The sequence below is a fragment of the Nomia melanderi genome, chromosome 4 (assembly GCF_051020985.1).
Source record: "Nomia melanderi isolate GNS246 chromosome 4, iyNomMela1, whole genome shotgun sequence".
Classification (NCBI taxonomy): domain Eukaryota; kingdom Metazoa; phylum Arthropoda; class Insecta; order Hymenoptera; family Halictidae; genus Nomia; species Nomia melanderi.
In genome coordinates, this window is record NC_135002.1 from 14,227,423 (window position 1) to 14,242,627 (window position 15,205).

A 15,205-nucleotide genomic window follows, 5' to 3' on the forward strand; every position below is an offset into this window, starting at 1 on the left:
TTGTTTCTTTTGAGCCTAACGCTAGTGGTTGGTGATGGTATTATGGTGAAGGTTGAAGCTCTGTTGAAATTCTTAAAATACTGTTAGCTAGCGAATAAGTTTTTTCTTTATATTATCGTATAAGTTTCCTTAAACACTTTTGTGTTTTAAGATTAGTTGTGTGGTCCTCCTTGCGATTACTTGTTAATTGGTTTTTTGTTAATTTGTTTTTCTTTTTCTTTCTTTTGGTTTTTTAATAAGTTTTTACTTTCGCGGCATCGTGCTGTTCCGTTGCTGCAACTTGAATTAGAATTATGTGAGTTCTTGGGAAGGATTCAGTAACAGTACGGGGTATAGTGGCAGACGAATTTCTAGGATCCCGGGTGAACGTTGTTTCAGGATCTTCGGCTTTGAAAAATAGTTTCAGAAATGCAGTTTGCACGAGGTAGGTCAGCCATGTTTCCTGATAACAGTTTACGATAGACTGATCGGTTTTTTGTAGACTTCCTAGTAGATGAATAACTTACACGGTTTTAACGGAAAATTCATTACAGAGCAAAATCCGTTAAGTCAAATACTGATTAAATTTTATGCAAACTCATTCAAAATTATGATTCCAGGTTTTCGTTTGAAATAGACTATGGATTTTATAAGATTGTAAAAAGAACTATAGAATTATTTTTAGGATCAATAATTTTATTTGAATTACTTCATTTAACATAAAACGGAAAACTATTTTACAAATAATTCATACAAACATTTTCCTAATCGCAGAATACAAAGTATAACATAAAACTATCTTACTTAATGATCAAGTAACTAAACAATTCAAAGAAAAATGATTTCCTCCTACAAACCACACGTGATTACTTAAAAACAATATCAACCAAAGAAATATCATATATATTTAATTAATTTAATCAATCATTTTCCTTATATCTTGTTCAAGAATATCACCCACACTCCACAAAGAACCATCCCGAAAGGATCGCAACCTACAGCCGCCTAACCCCCGCAACATCCGCCATCACCCAAACACCACCGAATCGTCTTAAAACGATTAATTAACGTTCCTATACGTCTAAATACGTCTAAATACGTAGCAAAACGTATGGTTAGCCTTCTCCCATGGAACTCAGCCAAGAAGTCCTCCCTCCCAACCGAAGAATCGATTCAATTAAAATATCGTTTCACGTCCGGGCTCGGTTATTCCATCCTCCAACTCCGTCTAGCTCATCCGATCCACGACCAAAAGTTTCCCGAAGAATCGTACCGGGTCTGGATTCCAGGTGCCGCAAATAGAGTTATCGTCTTCCGACGTACTCTTAACGCGTTGGACTCCCAGAACAAGGGGCGTAGGGGACCGTGCCAGGGGAAAGTGAGACAGAAACGGCGAGAGACAGAGCGTGTTCACGATAATTGTCCCCGTTGTCCCCCTTCCGGTTCTTCGTCGAATCGATTGCCGCGAAACGCGCGGGGCGTGGGGGGTCGAACCGAGTCAGTCCGCAAAAGCTTGAACGGCCATCCTTTCCTAGAATCCGCAACGGATCTCCCCCCTCTTTCTCTCCTCTTTCTCCCTCACTCCTTCATTCTTCCCACCTCCTCTCTCTTTCTCATCCTATCTCTCCCTCTCTCTCCGTCCCTCATTCACTCGCCCATTCACTCTTCCTCTGTTGCTCGAAGCCGAGAGTGGCCGCAACCGCGAATTACTTCGCAATTTCCCGAAATTGCGCAATCCGTGCAGGCTAATGGCCACCAGGCCGTTTCTGGTCGGCCAGCGAGTTGGAAGGGGTGGGGGGTTGAACTCGTGCCCCGGGGGGGTTGGAGAGTGATGGTAACTCGCGTACATGCTCCGAGGGATGCACCGCGGATGGAGGGGAACGGTGTACTTGCGTGCGCTTGTGTGCTCGTGCGGCGCGTACGTGCGTGTATGGCGGCAGGGGGATGCAGGGGGGCCATTAATTAAGCAAAATCATAAACTCGCCGGCAGGCGGGCGGGCGGCCGGCCGGCCGGCGCAGCGGCGTGGTTACATTGAAAAATACAAACGCGAGGACCGTTACTTTCACGAACGAGATCTCTCGCGGCGCGGTCTTTACCCGCGCTCCGCGGTGTACACTGTGCCCCCCCCCCCCCCCCCCCCGGGGCGTTTTTGCGTCCTCCTCCGCGCGGACTGCTGCGCCGCGGTTGCAGTTCGTGTCACGGGGGATTTTATTATTGGCACATCGCATCGCGACGACTGCGGCACACGCGGCGCGCTCCCTTTTGTCCGGGTCGTTTTGATTTTGTTTTCTGTTCCGACGGACCGTGTCCCGCGCGTTGTATTATACCCCGCGATTTAATTGATCGCTGGATTTGTTGAATTCGATTTACCCGTGGCATTGGCCAGCTTCGGTCGGTTCTTTTTCCCTTCTCTTCTATTTTCGTTTTTAATCTCTCCGTTCGCGCTGCTGTTCCACTGTCGGACGATATTTCGTGTTTTTCGAGCGATCGGTTTTAGCTTTTCCGGTGCACCGGAGAAGGACGCGGATCCGCGTAGTATTAATTGGTTACGCTGCGCACGTGGGACCGTGTAAGTCACGTATGATTTACCGGCTTTTCGTTTGATCTTTCTTGTTCTGTTATTTGGTTTTTGTTGTTTTTGTTTCTTTGGGGTAACGGAAGTTTATATGCTAATTGGTTTGATTGGTATCTAATTATGGCTTTGTAATGCTCGTTTTATCATTTACTTCTTAAAAATCTTATGTACATCGAAAATATGGTATTAATTATTCACACATGACTCGATTAATTGGTGTAATCTTGGTCTTGGCGAGCAATACATTTCTCAAACGGTTTATAACATTTTGTTTTTTTTAAAGAATGATCTATATCGATCACATAATAAACAATCTTCGAAACATAAACGTAAATACAGTTAATCATACTTACTGAAAAAGATTAATACATGGATACATTTTGATTCTCGAAAGTATTAAATATATAATTGACTCATTCCTTCAATCGATAATCTCAATACAAAAATCTTCCTTCACTTCTCAGCTTGAAAATTAACACCTCGCACACTCATACATATGATTATCCATAATAACAGGCTCAAATTGATTGTACTCAATTTTGCAGGCAATTTCGCTTAACTTAATTCATACAACGCTCGGCACCGAGGCCGCTCGAGCGATCGGAAATCGAACAACAAATGTTATTGAAAATTCGAATAACCGGTATCCGACTAAACGGCGCGCGCGGCCGTGCCGCGATACCGCGCCGTCAGATTTATAGCCCGGACAATCTGTCGGTTATTTTAATACTCGCCTTCGAAACCACGTAACCCACCGCGCCGCGCAGTTAAGAATATATCGTGGCCCGCCATTTTTACTAAGCCGGCCCGATGGCCGTCGGCGTCCGCGTTTAGCGGCGGACCGGTAATTTTTTTTATCTTCCAGCCTCTGTCCAACAGCGTTCGAGCGCGAAAGAGAAGGAAGGATACACGCGAAGCAATCGCGAAGGTGGCACACGACCCATGCCACGTCCATGGGATCGTAATTGGGCTCGATCGGAATCGACGTTGATGAAGTTATCGCAAGAAACAGCCGGGGACAATTAGCTTGGCCGGTAATTACGGCGCTCGCTCGCTCGCTCGCTTGTTGCCCGCGTTGAAAATGAGCAAGAGAAACTCGAGCGAAAATTGACAGGCCGATATTTTTCTTGGCGCTTGTCCCAGCCGCTGTGATCCTGCGACTGACAACCCCGGGGATCTTTGATCTTCGCTGAATCTTTCAGAGATTTAACGGATTTAGATACAGCGGCGTGCACGGCACGCGGTAAATTATACTTTAATCGGGTAGATGGTAATCTCGAATAAGACGAAAGTAGTGATTCCTAAAATTTCACGAAGGTGATCGTAGATCTTGCTTATTTTCGAATTGTTATTTATAATGAGCGAATATGAGATAATCTTGTGATTTAATGGGAAAATAACTCGAGGAAATTGCTCGTTAATGGAAATACTATGAAAGGAATAATACAAATCTCAACCTTTTACGGATGAAACTGAATTACGAATTACTCTGAATTACATATCGGAGTCTTAAATATTAGGAAAACAAATCATATCTTTATCTTTCGTTATTTGACTCATTAAGTTATCTGCGTAGGGTTCTCAGTTTTCGATATCAAAGCTCGAAATCGTTCGAAATGGTTAATCTTTAGAAATAATATGATAAGGGAGTATCTATAAGTAGTCCTTGTCTAATAATCAGTCGATTTGAGTTGATCTCTAGTATTAAAAAGACATCGACCTTGACCAAAAGCTCACGATCCCACTAGAGTAATTGAACCGACATACTCCCGTACTTTTCCTCTTCTAATTTACGTATGCGCACTGGCGAGTTGAAGACCGCTCGGTTCAGGTGTACCGGTGCCAATCACGGCTAATGAAGTGCGCCAGCACTTTTCTACCTGGTCCTGCTGATTAGCTAAGCAAATATCCATGAAGAAAGTTCTTTGCGTCTATAAGAATCAACATTTCCGTTTGTTTTCTTAAACTTTGATTTTTCGAGGACTACTAAAGAGTAGTGCAATGAATTGAGCTCGAGATCGTATCATATAATTAGTCTAAAAATCGTAATCCTTTCAACGAATATCAAGTTAGAAGTACAATAACTTCACTGCTGTCATTCCCTAATTTTTCCTTTGATATTCTTCTATTTCCTTTGAATAAATTTTCCTCGAAAGTCTGCGTAGCTTAGTCAACTCTAATCACACACCTGGTTAGCGGAGTCGTATAATTCTGCACTTTTCCGTGTTTAGGTACTTTAACAGCACTTTCTCTTCCACACTTTTCTCACCCATTTTCCCGCTTATTTTCCTGCCTTTCTCTCTTCTGTGAAAGATTTTCGTTCTTCTCGGACACAGTATAAATAATTTTCCATAATTGATGTTTATTCACGGTTATTCTCCGTTTGTTAACTTTTTTGAAAATCTTTTTTCTAAAACACTTCACATTGTGGAAGAAAACACTTTATCTAGCAACATATTGTATAATATTAGTATTTAGTAAAGGATTTATATCAATGAAGAAAATACTGCGAATTTGGGATTTGATCAATTCGAGCGTTGACAGTTTGACACGGCCGAAACCACAAAAACTTTTAGAGGTACGAGAAATAAGGTATTTAATAACCTGTTTCATGAATAAGGACTTCTTTATACCCCTGATATAGAAGATTGATATACGTACCATAAATACCTGACTGTTCGTCATAAAATCGTTTGCAAAACTTGTAGCGTGCGTTTCTCGAAAATTAATTTTCGGAACTTGTTCTGCAGTTTCCAGAGGAAATATGTGAACTTACTGAACTGTCTTGTCCTTGTGAATACACGTCCTACATATTCATATAGGTACTGTAGGAATCAAACAATTTCAAATATTTAGAAAACAAATTTCTGATATTAAGTTTTAAAAAATGTCTATTTTCTCGATTAATTAACTGTACAAAAGGAATAGTGAAAATCGAGATATTCGTTTTTCATTGTTTGCAACGGAGACGAAACGTTTCATAAAAAGGTGATCGGAGTTCCAAAGATAGTCACGTTTCCAACGAATAAAACTATCGTCATTAATTTATTGCTTTCTAACAAACAGGAAAGTTACAATATGTAGGACAAGTGTTCATCACATTTCTGACGTCATGAAATTCCACGGCTTCTACGATTAATAGTGGTGAATAACATATTTTTGTATTCTATAAATGTTTTCGTATGCGCTTTGAAAATACAAAAATATACATAATGTATTTTTGTATCTTATACAAGTTATAAAAGAACACTTATTAAGAGTTCAGTTGATTTGGACATTGCTATGCTCTTTAACAAATCAATGTATTCAATAATTACTCAGGAATACATCCGCGTGTTCTCTGAAAAAAGAAATCTGAATTTGAATCGTAGATATCTAAATTCTCAAGAAATCCAAATTCGATTTCTCGAAATCTAAAGTTTTAAGCCATGTAGATTTGATCTGTAGACCTTCAAAATTTAGATCAATCTAAATTCCATTTGTAGAAATCTAAATTCGATTTGCAGGAATCCACATTTTCAAGCAACCTAAATTCAGTTGAGAAAACTTCAAATTTTCAAGTAGTTTAACTTCAACCTACAAAAATTCAAATTCTAAAGAATTCTAACTTCGATCAGCAAAAATCCAAGTTCACTTTAATCCGTCCGATATTTCTAGCGCAAAGAGAGAAATTCCAAAGATCGCTGTAAAAATGCTCTTCTAGCCCAGTAGACCCCCATCAGCGAAAATATTTGGTCGCGTCGAGATGACCGGAGATAAAAGGGCGGTCAGGGGGCCGGTGGTAATCGAAGATAAGTATAGTTTATCCGCAGTTTCTCGGGTTCGGCGGTTCTAGGCAGTGCAGAAGTCGAAAGAGAGAACGAGGGGAGAGAAGGCCTGGCGCGTGTGTCGCAATGTCCCTTAACGGCTGACGGCTGTTGGAGAACCGGTCGACCTCGATAGACCCCGGTCTACCTCTCTGCTACTTACTAACACGCTAATATATGTATTCCTGATACATATGTATCGCGCGTGGATTTTGCACAATCGGAGCCGTTGCTCGCGTACACGAGTTCCCTTCGTTTTTCCCTTCGGAAAATCGTGCCGGGCAACGGCGTGCCTCATTGTTCAACGCCGGAGGTGTTGTCCCACGTTTTTCCCCGTGACTCCTGATGGTTTTACTGTTTCGCGTCCTCTTATCGCCGCCACCTATCGTTGCCGTTATTAAAACGTAAAACAGTCACGCCGATTGTACGCTATTCCAGTTTCCCCCGCGTTCTGTCGCACTTTCTCACAGACGGCGTGTAACACGCGCCACGTTCCACGGCTGAAAGCGGGATATTGTTTGTTGCGTCGCCGTGATTATTAGATTGACTGCAGTCGCGACGTTTAAATTTGCTTTGGCTGCGGAATTCATAAATGTACTGTACAGAGAAGTGTGGAAATTGTAAACGTTTCTTATTTGGTTCGATGATGATCGATTTTATGCAGTACTTGTTTTGTGCTTTGGTGATAGTAAGTTGACAACGTTCGTCAGCTTGATTGACTTTAGATTTTGTAGATATTGTTGCTAGTTTTGAATATCTGAATGTGGTATGTATTAATTTGTAAAAACAACAGGATAAAATGTATAATTAATGTCCGAAAATGTAATCTTAGGTATGGGGCATAGTGATATTCCTTTCTTTTTATTATGATAAATGTGTTTATTTGTAGTTAGCCATGACTTCTTTCATGGTGTTAGGAATTATGAACGAATATTTATAGTTAAATTTTTTGAATTTTAGTATTAAAAGTTAGTATCAAAATATTTCACGTTACTTATTATTATATTTATATTTTGATTTTATTATTTTTAGTTTTCTTTTTATATTTTTTTGTGTTAACTGTTAGTTTTTTATTTCTTTATTCCCAGTTAGGAAAGACGTTACTGCGACTTTAAAAATCTCTAGCAAAGTTATTAAGCAGCCAAGAACTTGTGCAATTTTTAATGCTTTCATTACTAAATTCATGACAAGATTTTCATTCACTTCTTATCTCCATACAAATTAGTCTCCCACCTCTCTCCCGCTGGGAATTAAATCTTCACTAAAAATTCATCGATTAATTCTTTAAATATTCAATCTAATGCGTACAACAACATGCATATTTCCAGATGAAATTGAAGAAAAATTGCAAATTAGAATATTTTTAATTTATCATGTACATTAAAAATTAAATTTCAAAATTAAACATAAATTATCAAGCATTTAATTATTCTGCAAGAAATATACATTGTATAAGAAAATGTTATTAGTAGCCTTAATGGAAAACAATCCAGAAACATTAAAAACGTAGCAATTGGATCACCATTAATTCAGACTTTAATCCAGTACTTAATATTATGCACGATGCATATACTTAGATATGATTTTCTATATAATATTACAACGTGCAATTTTGATAAAAAAAAAACGATGAATATATTTCAAAAAATTATATTACATTAACTTATGGTCGTTACAATTTGCGAGACTTTATTTTGATTCATCTTCATCTTCATCTCTCCGGTAACTTATGCACGAAAATATACGTAATTGTATATTTGTATGTTAAAGTTACAGTCGATCAGACATTAACATCGCGATGATGTTAGCACATTTGTGATCAACGTCTTCTTTTTAATAATACCTGTGCGTGCGAACTAAAGTTTATAGTAAAAGTATACAACTTCTAGCAGCAATTTTCATGCTCATCAACTCGTTATTGCATCAAAACATTACCAATAAGTAAAATAGACGAAGATAACAGAATGCATAAAACGATATGCATGTATAGAAAATAAATACTCGTTGCTTATAAAACAGATGCAATTTCTCTTATACCGCTCGCGGTATATGGTCAGAGAGCTATTAAATTCTTATCCCATTACCTCAGAGTTTATACAATAAATAAATTCTCAATATTCGATGATACTTTTCTGTCGTTTTCACTGACGCGGATGCTTCGTTGTTTGTAAATATCAGATACAAGATGATAATACACTAATCACTCTGCCGATAAATCAATAATTAATGATCAACCGGTACCACCTGCGTTTGATTGAATTATCTTTGAATTTCGAGCTGTGCTGTAATCACGAATAAATTCAATAGAAAAATATTACAGTAGTTAGATCGAACCTACTCCTTATAAGCGTATTTGATACGTATACAATATTTTAAAATTAGCCAGAGGAATTTTGATTTTTTGTAGGAATAAGCTTCTACCGTGGTAATAATACAGTCAGAGGAATAAAGTTTACGTTTCGTGTAGTAGATGCTTGAAGTGTTTCTTTTTCTGCTTATACAGATACGCCGTTGACGAATTGACGTGATCCGTTTCTTTTTATCACTTGTGCAACAAATAGTTTAAATAGGTTTCAAGGAGGGTGTACCTTTTACTTTACAGCGGCGGAAGGAAACATGCAATAGAAGTTTATGTTAATTACGTGTGCACGCGGGAAAGGATATCATATTCATTAAAATTGTTTTATTCCTTAACTTCCGTTGGCGAGTCTATAACACATTGTTTCAGTACTATTACTGCTTTATCGACTATCGAGTCGTAAAGATGACTTTAGAACTTCCCGTCTAGACTATAGTATCTCATTCTTATCTTTAATGCCTAAATTCGCGTGATATGTGAAGTTGCGAATGGATAGTTTCTACAGTGTATATACAGTTTATACGTTTTATATAATTTATAGATGCTCCATGCTTCATCATATTATTATGATTTATGTAGATAACAAAATTACGAATAAATTCAATCTTATTGTTATTTACGAATAATTAATATTCATTATTCACAAGTAACAAATCAATAAAATTCATTCGCCATTTTTTATTCGTTATTTAGAATGACTGTTATCCAATACTGCATATAGTAACATAAGAAATTACATTGCCTTGCTATCAATGGAACTTATAAACGCGAATAACCACGGAATAGTAAATAACGAATAAAGCTTGCCCACACAAATAACGAATAACTCGAATAACAAATAACCAAATAAGAATTAATCATTTATCCATTATTACTATTGAAATAAATTTTCATAGAATAGCGTCCAATATTTATCTACAAGTATATATAGCGAACATACGTCACTTATTAATCGCAAGACAAAAACAGAAAATTGGAGAAACAAAGAACCGATGGATCGGCAATAGGGAATCGGTATAATTTTGTAATCGGACAACCCCGGCACGGATGCTGTTTAACGTTCAGAACATGGTTGACAGCGGTGCACGGGTGATCCGCATAGGGGTCTCTGGGAAATCCGGTCGAACCGGACAGCGGCGGATGGAACGACGACGGTGCGCTCGTCGTCGGCGTCGTTCCCCGGTCGGAGATCAAAGGCAGGCGAATCGCTACAAAGAAACGAATCGGAAAGTCAGGAGGAAGGAAGGGCTAACAGCCGGTCCTTCTCCCGGGTGAAATCACGCGAAGGTGTACCGATGATCGTTAAGACGATCGAGCCACGGCTGCGACAAAAAGGGAAAGTCGTTTGTTTGCCGGGACTCTTAATGGCCGTCTTCGGACGAGTTCGTAATTGGCGCGTCTGCACACGTCTCTCCGTTGTCTCTCTTCCCCTCTCCTTCTCTTTCTTTCTCCCTCTTTCCACTCGTTCCTTTTTCATCCTTCTAGCCGACTTTGTCCCGCGTTGCACTTGTCACCCTACTCTTTTCTTAGTCGTTGCGCCTTCTCAACCCCTTTTTCCCATCGCGCGAGTTTCGTGCCTCCTCGTTCGTTTGCCCCGCGTTTACGCCTCCGTTTGTTCGCTTGCTCGCTCGTTCCTCGTGAATACTTCAGTGGAAACGGTCTGCGATTCCGCGAGGAAACCGCCCGACACTCGCCTCTTTTAAGCATCGCCGGCCCGGCGACGTCTTTCTTTCTGACGTTTCCAGATAAGATGCCTGGACTCCGATTCCGTCTTCGTTGGTCACTCGCTGTGTTACTCGTCTTTGTTACGTGTCCTTCGTTTCCCGACATGGGATATAGGGATTGAATACAAATATTGTTTCTGCTAATCCACTGAGGTTCATGGTAATCGGGGTTTACGGTGTTGAGCTTGGTCTTTTTGGGTGAGGCTGGAGTGTTACCATTTTTGTTGATGTTTTATTCGTGTGTTTTCTTATTTATTCATATTTATGTAATTATACGTATAATTATGAAATATAATGTAGAATTCTACAATCTTGTATCAAGCTTCCTCAACTCAATTGAAGTTCGATAGAGCACTAAATCATATAATAATTTCGTGATTTGTCAAAATTATTTTTTCATGAATTATGCATTGAAATTATTCCATTGACCGGTGACATTGATATGTCAATGACGATTGCCATACGTTCCAGTGCTGAAACCATTGTAAAATTGCAAATCAATGAATCTTCGTTTACGAACATCGTACCGCATGTTTGACGGCGACGCCACGTGGGTAGAGGTCCATTGGTTGTCACTGGTTGTAGCACTGAAGTGTCTCGCCATTTCGCCACGCACTCGACGATCCGTCGACAGAGTGCCTAACTTTCTTCCACGCCCACACAGAAATACGGCCAAAAAATTGTAAGCTTCAACAAACATGCTCGACAATGTCGGTAGTTTTGCGAACAGTGTTCGCTAGGCAAGGCGGTACAACTAAGAAAACGAGAATCTATTCGCGAGTTTGGACGCGTCTACAATATTGAATACTGAACGAACATGTCACTAACCGTTTACGACCAACTATCTAATTCTACTGTGAACGCAACACTATTTCTCTCAGTTCCCGAACAATTCGTGTAGCTGCTCCTGAACGGCTTTCTTCAGTCCAAACTAGACCTCTTTTTATGGGGGGGAGGGAGATCTTCCAAAAGTTAGGGTAATTCCGAGTGAGATGGCCTAATCTCATTTACATTATCAAATATCTATCCTTTCAACTGTTTCCAGTGATACACTAAAACTGCAAAGTGAATCTTGCACATAAGCCAATTTAATTATTCTTCTTACACTGTATATTTACTATCATATTTTTGTTGTAGATATCAATGACATTTATGACATAACACTTCATTAACCCTTTGCGAACAAGGATTTTTTTAGATATTCAGAATCTTAAGAGAAAGGTTATATCACACTACAGAAAAAGAGATCGATGCATCGATCTTTTGTTATGCTAATAATTACAGTCCACCTTCCACGTTAGCCCCTTCGGCCATAGGTTTAAAAGTACACAGGGGCAAGGGGACTCTCCCATTCACGACGCCCGGCTTTCGACGCATGACCGTTATTGGCGCGCGCCGAGGCCCGAGCATAGAAAAGTCCCTTAGCTCTGTGCACTTTTAAACCTAAGACCGATGGAGCTAACATGAGAGGCGTACAGTACATTGTACATTTGTTGCTAACTTTGTATCTCGAATATGAAAGTTTGTCTCTAAAGAGTTAAAAAGCTCGTACCCAAAGGGTTAAAAAACTGTGCCATCTCTGTTGGATGTACCCTACCTGAAATCTCCATCCCTTAAAATACTTCGCGGTAACCCTACCACTCGGCGCTAACTGTGCGACTCACAATCAGCCTGAGACTCCCGCAGCACCAGTCTGGACTAGGACCAAGACGATTAGAAGCACCGTCGCGAAACAGTCGGAGCCAGAGGGAATGCGACGCGTGCACGAGTTTTGCGGTCGCGTTACACGATCCCGACCCCGCGGTTGGCGTGCACCACGCCGCCCGGTGCGTAACTTGTAACCCGGTGTTGTCGCCTGGGAAAACGACACGGGGAGAGGCCAGCCGGGCGCGCGTTCGCGTTGCGAGCGTCACCCGTCCACCCGTTACAGCACGACATAACTTTCCGCCCCGGACACGCTAGCCAAACCCCCTGGTGGCAGCCCCCAGCGGCGAGCGGCGAGCGGCGCGGCGTTTCTACGCTGAAATATTCTCAATGAAATTAGCGGTGGCCCCGGGAGTTAGTCGAGCCCGGCGCGACAAACGATCATTCGTACCGTTTCATCTTCCCGGTGTTTAACGAACATGTCCGCGATAATAGAGCGACGCACAAAGGAACGGTAATTTAGTTTCCGCGTCGATGTGCACGCGCGCGTAATGTATGCAGCATTCTTTCGACGGATCCGTGCTCACGTGCTGTACGCAGATGCATGATACGAGGAGGAGTTATTGAAACGGTGTGATTTGATGCATTCGACGGGAAGGGGATGATTTTAACGTTAAGTAATGCTAGATCTAGCTTGTGCCGAGGAATTCGATTGATCGAGTTATTTTCAGTTTCTTTCGACCCTTCTGTTGGCTTTATTTCTTAACACCTTGCTGACCGGTCACCAGTATACTCGTGTTTATCGGTTTGCATATATTATAGTTATTGTGCATATTAAAGTGGAAAGACATTTTTTATAAACATTCACCGGTCAGTAAAGTGTTAATTCCTGATATTTTCACTAATTTAGTATTCGTCGGTATGCAATGTAAATGTGTGATGTAAACTAAATAGACACTTGTCTCTGTGCTGTTGCACTGGAAATCGAGTCATATCCGAATTGTACGGTAAGGTTTTCAGTTTATTTGCATACTTGAAGTATTATCAAGAAAGAACGTGCACGCTGATAACGAATTTCTTGTGGTTCCCAGAAATTCAGTAACGTCTTTGGTAGTTCATATTCTGATTATTGACGCAGGGAATATTTGTTTGACATTATTGAATTGTTAGCGTCTTGCAACTTCATGCTTAATATTCTATCTAGTAAAACAATTCTCGTATAGCTTGTTTAACTTCAAGAATCTTTGAAAATCCTGCACCTACGAGTGAACGAGTTATAGCTTTCTCCAACACGTATAAATATGTAAACACTGATAACTATATCGAAAAGAAAAAAAAACTAAAGTACACCATGCAAATATAATTGCAATGCATTTATATCACAGCAAGAAAACGTTTACACAAAATGTCAGTCAACGTATTAACACACCGGTCGAGGAAACCGCATGACCACGTCGAAGTAATGATATGTTCAGGTCTATTATTACGAGTTAATGGAGCACGCTATGCACAGACAGCGCATATTCTTATTAATCCTCATTAATATTTATAGCTTTAACCGGAGAAGGGGGCTAGGAACGTTTATGGTTTCAATGCGAATATCGAATCGGTGCAATTCGACGCGGAAAACGCGTGCGAAATCGCGCGATTAGAAAATGTAGGTAATCGAGTCGCGAAGTGTGCATCGGTGCGCCGATGGAAGATGACCCTAATGAATTGACAGCTTGGAGGATATCACAGTCCGCGGGGACTTCGTTCCCGGACTGCAAGTCACGATTCGCTCGTACCGGTCACGCTCGAGAGGATTTTGCCAGCGGCGTGCGAGTACTCGATTTATTCAAGGAACTCTATAAGTCAATAATATAAATAAATAATAATTGGTTGATCGAGGATTCCAATTTTCTTAAAGTTTTCTTAGTTCGCCACTCAAACTCGACAATTTAGGGTAAGTTTGGGACAATTCGACTATAATTTTTGTCCAGTTTTAAGCGTATTAACTTTTGAATGTGGAATGCGGTCTCAAAGATTTCTATATAAAATATCGTAAATCTTCAGACTAGTGAAATTGTTGTTGTATAATGAATACTATTGCTATGTAGAGATATTTAAATCAGTAAAAACAAATAAATACGATAGATTTTCTTACCGATTGCTACAAACTGAGCATATTTAACATTAATTGGTAATTTTCAGATTTCCATACTTAACGGTTAAAATTAAGCTTACGATTTAATTGCGGTTTGGCAGTAATTGTCGATGTGGCAGATATAATAGACTTATTTATTTATTTTATTTAAATGAGATACCGAGTCCTCATACTTAACGGTTAAATTCAGATTCATACTTAAAGGTTGAAATTAAGCTTGATTTAATTATAGTTTCGCAATAATTGTGGATGTGTCATATGTATTTTTATTTAGAATCATAGCACACGGTGTACGTATAGGAAGTTAACGTAATTTTCAAATTTTATTTCTATCTTATAAAGGTGATACGTTACATTTAATGAAATACTGTAGCTGCGAAAGCTACTACTGAAATAAGTGCTACTAACGAACGTGTTAAGATTATAAAAACGAGAGGATGATCACAAATTGTTTAGGCAGCAAAAGAATATAATCGCGTCTCACCAAACACGCGCGAACTTTCCGTTAAAGCGAACAATTCGAATCGGTGTGCTGCGTCGTCAATTGCGTCGCCGCCTGATCAGGCTATCAGCCATTTTCATTTGCTCAAATTCTCGACCGACGTATCCATTCGTGTCAGTATACACATTACTCGAATAACGCGGATTAGATTAGCCGTTTCGGATAAGCATCGGAACACGTTCCGACTTGGTAATTCGTTTGAATAGTAACCGAGCCCCGTTCGCCGATAATAAATTATATAATTCAGATGATCTCTTAAAATGATTATCAACGAGCGTTTACCTTTCGCTCGGCGAATTTTATGTACGCCCGTATGAATCAGCATCTGCGAATGAGATATTGACGACTGGCAATTAATTCACACGGAATTGCATAAGGCTCCGGTGCGGTGGATGTATATTGATTTGAATAATTGATTTTAATCTTCCGTTATAGAGATAGGATGTCGTGAAATTGGAAAGTACATCTG

General features: G+C 39.9%; 1 protein-coding gene across 6 annotated transcripts in view; it reads left to right on the forward strand.

Moving 5' to 3' along the window:
* Window positions 1–15,205, forward strand: part of scalloped (TEA domain transcription factor 1 homolog scalloped) — a 238,342-nt gene that overhangs the window by 94,006 nt on the left and 129,131 nt on the right. Inside the window, exon 1 of one of the 6 annotated variants that reach the window (XM_076367499.1) lies at window positions 394–424. The exons of the other annotated variants lie outside the window; for them this stretch is intronic. Within the exon in view, the coding sequence (XP_076223614.1) occupies window positions 409–424 (16 nt within the window). The 5' untranslated portion in view covers window positions 394–408. Of the gene's footprint in view, window positions 1–393; window positions 425–15,205 lie in introns of those variants that run through there. 6 annotated transcript variants of the gene reach the window in all.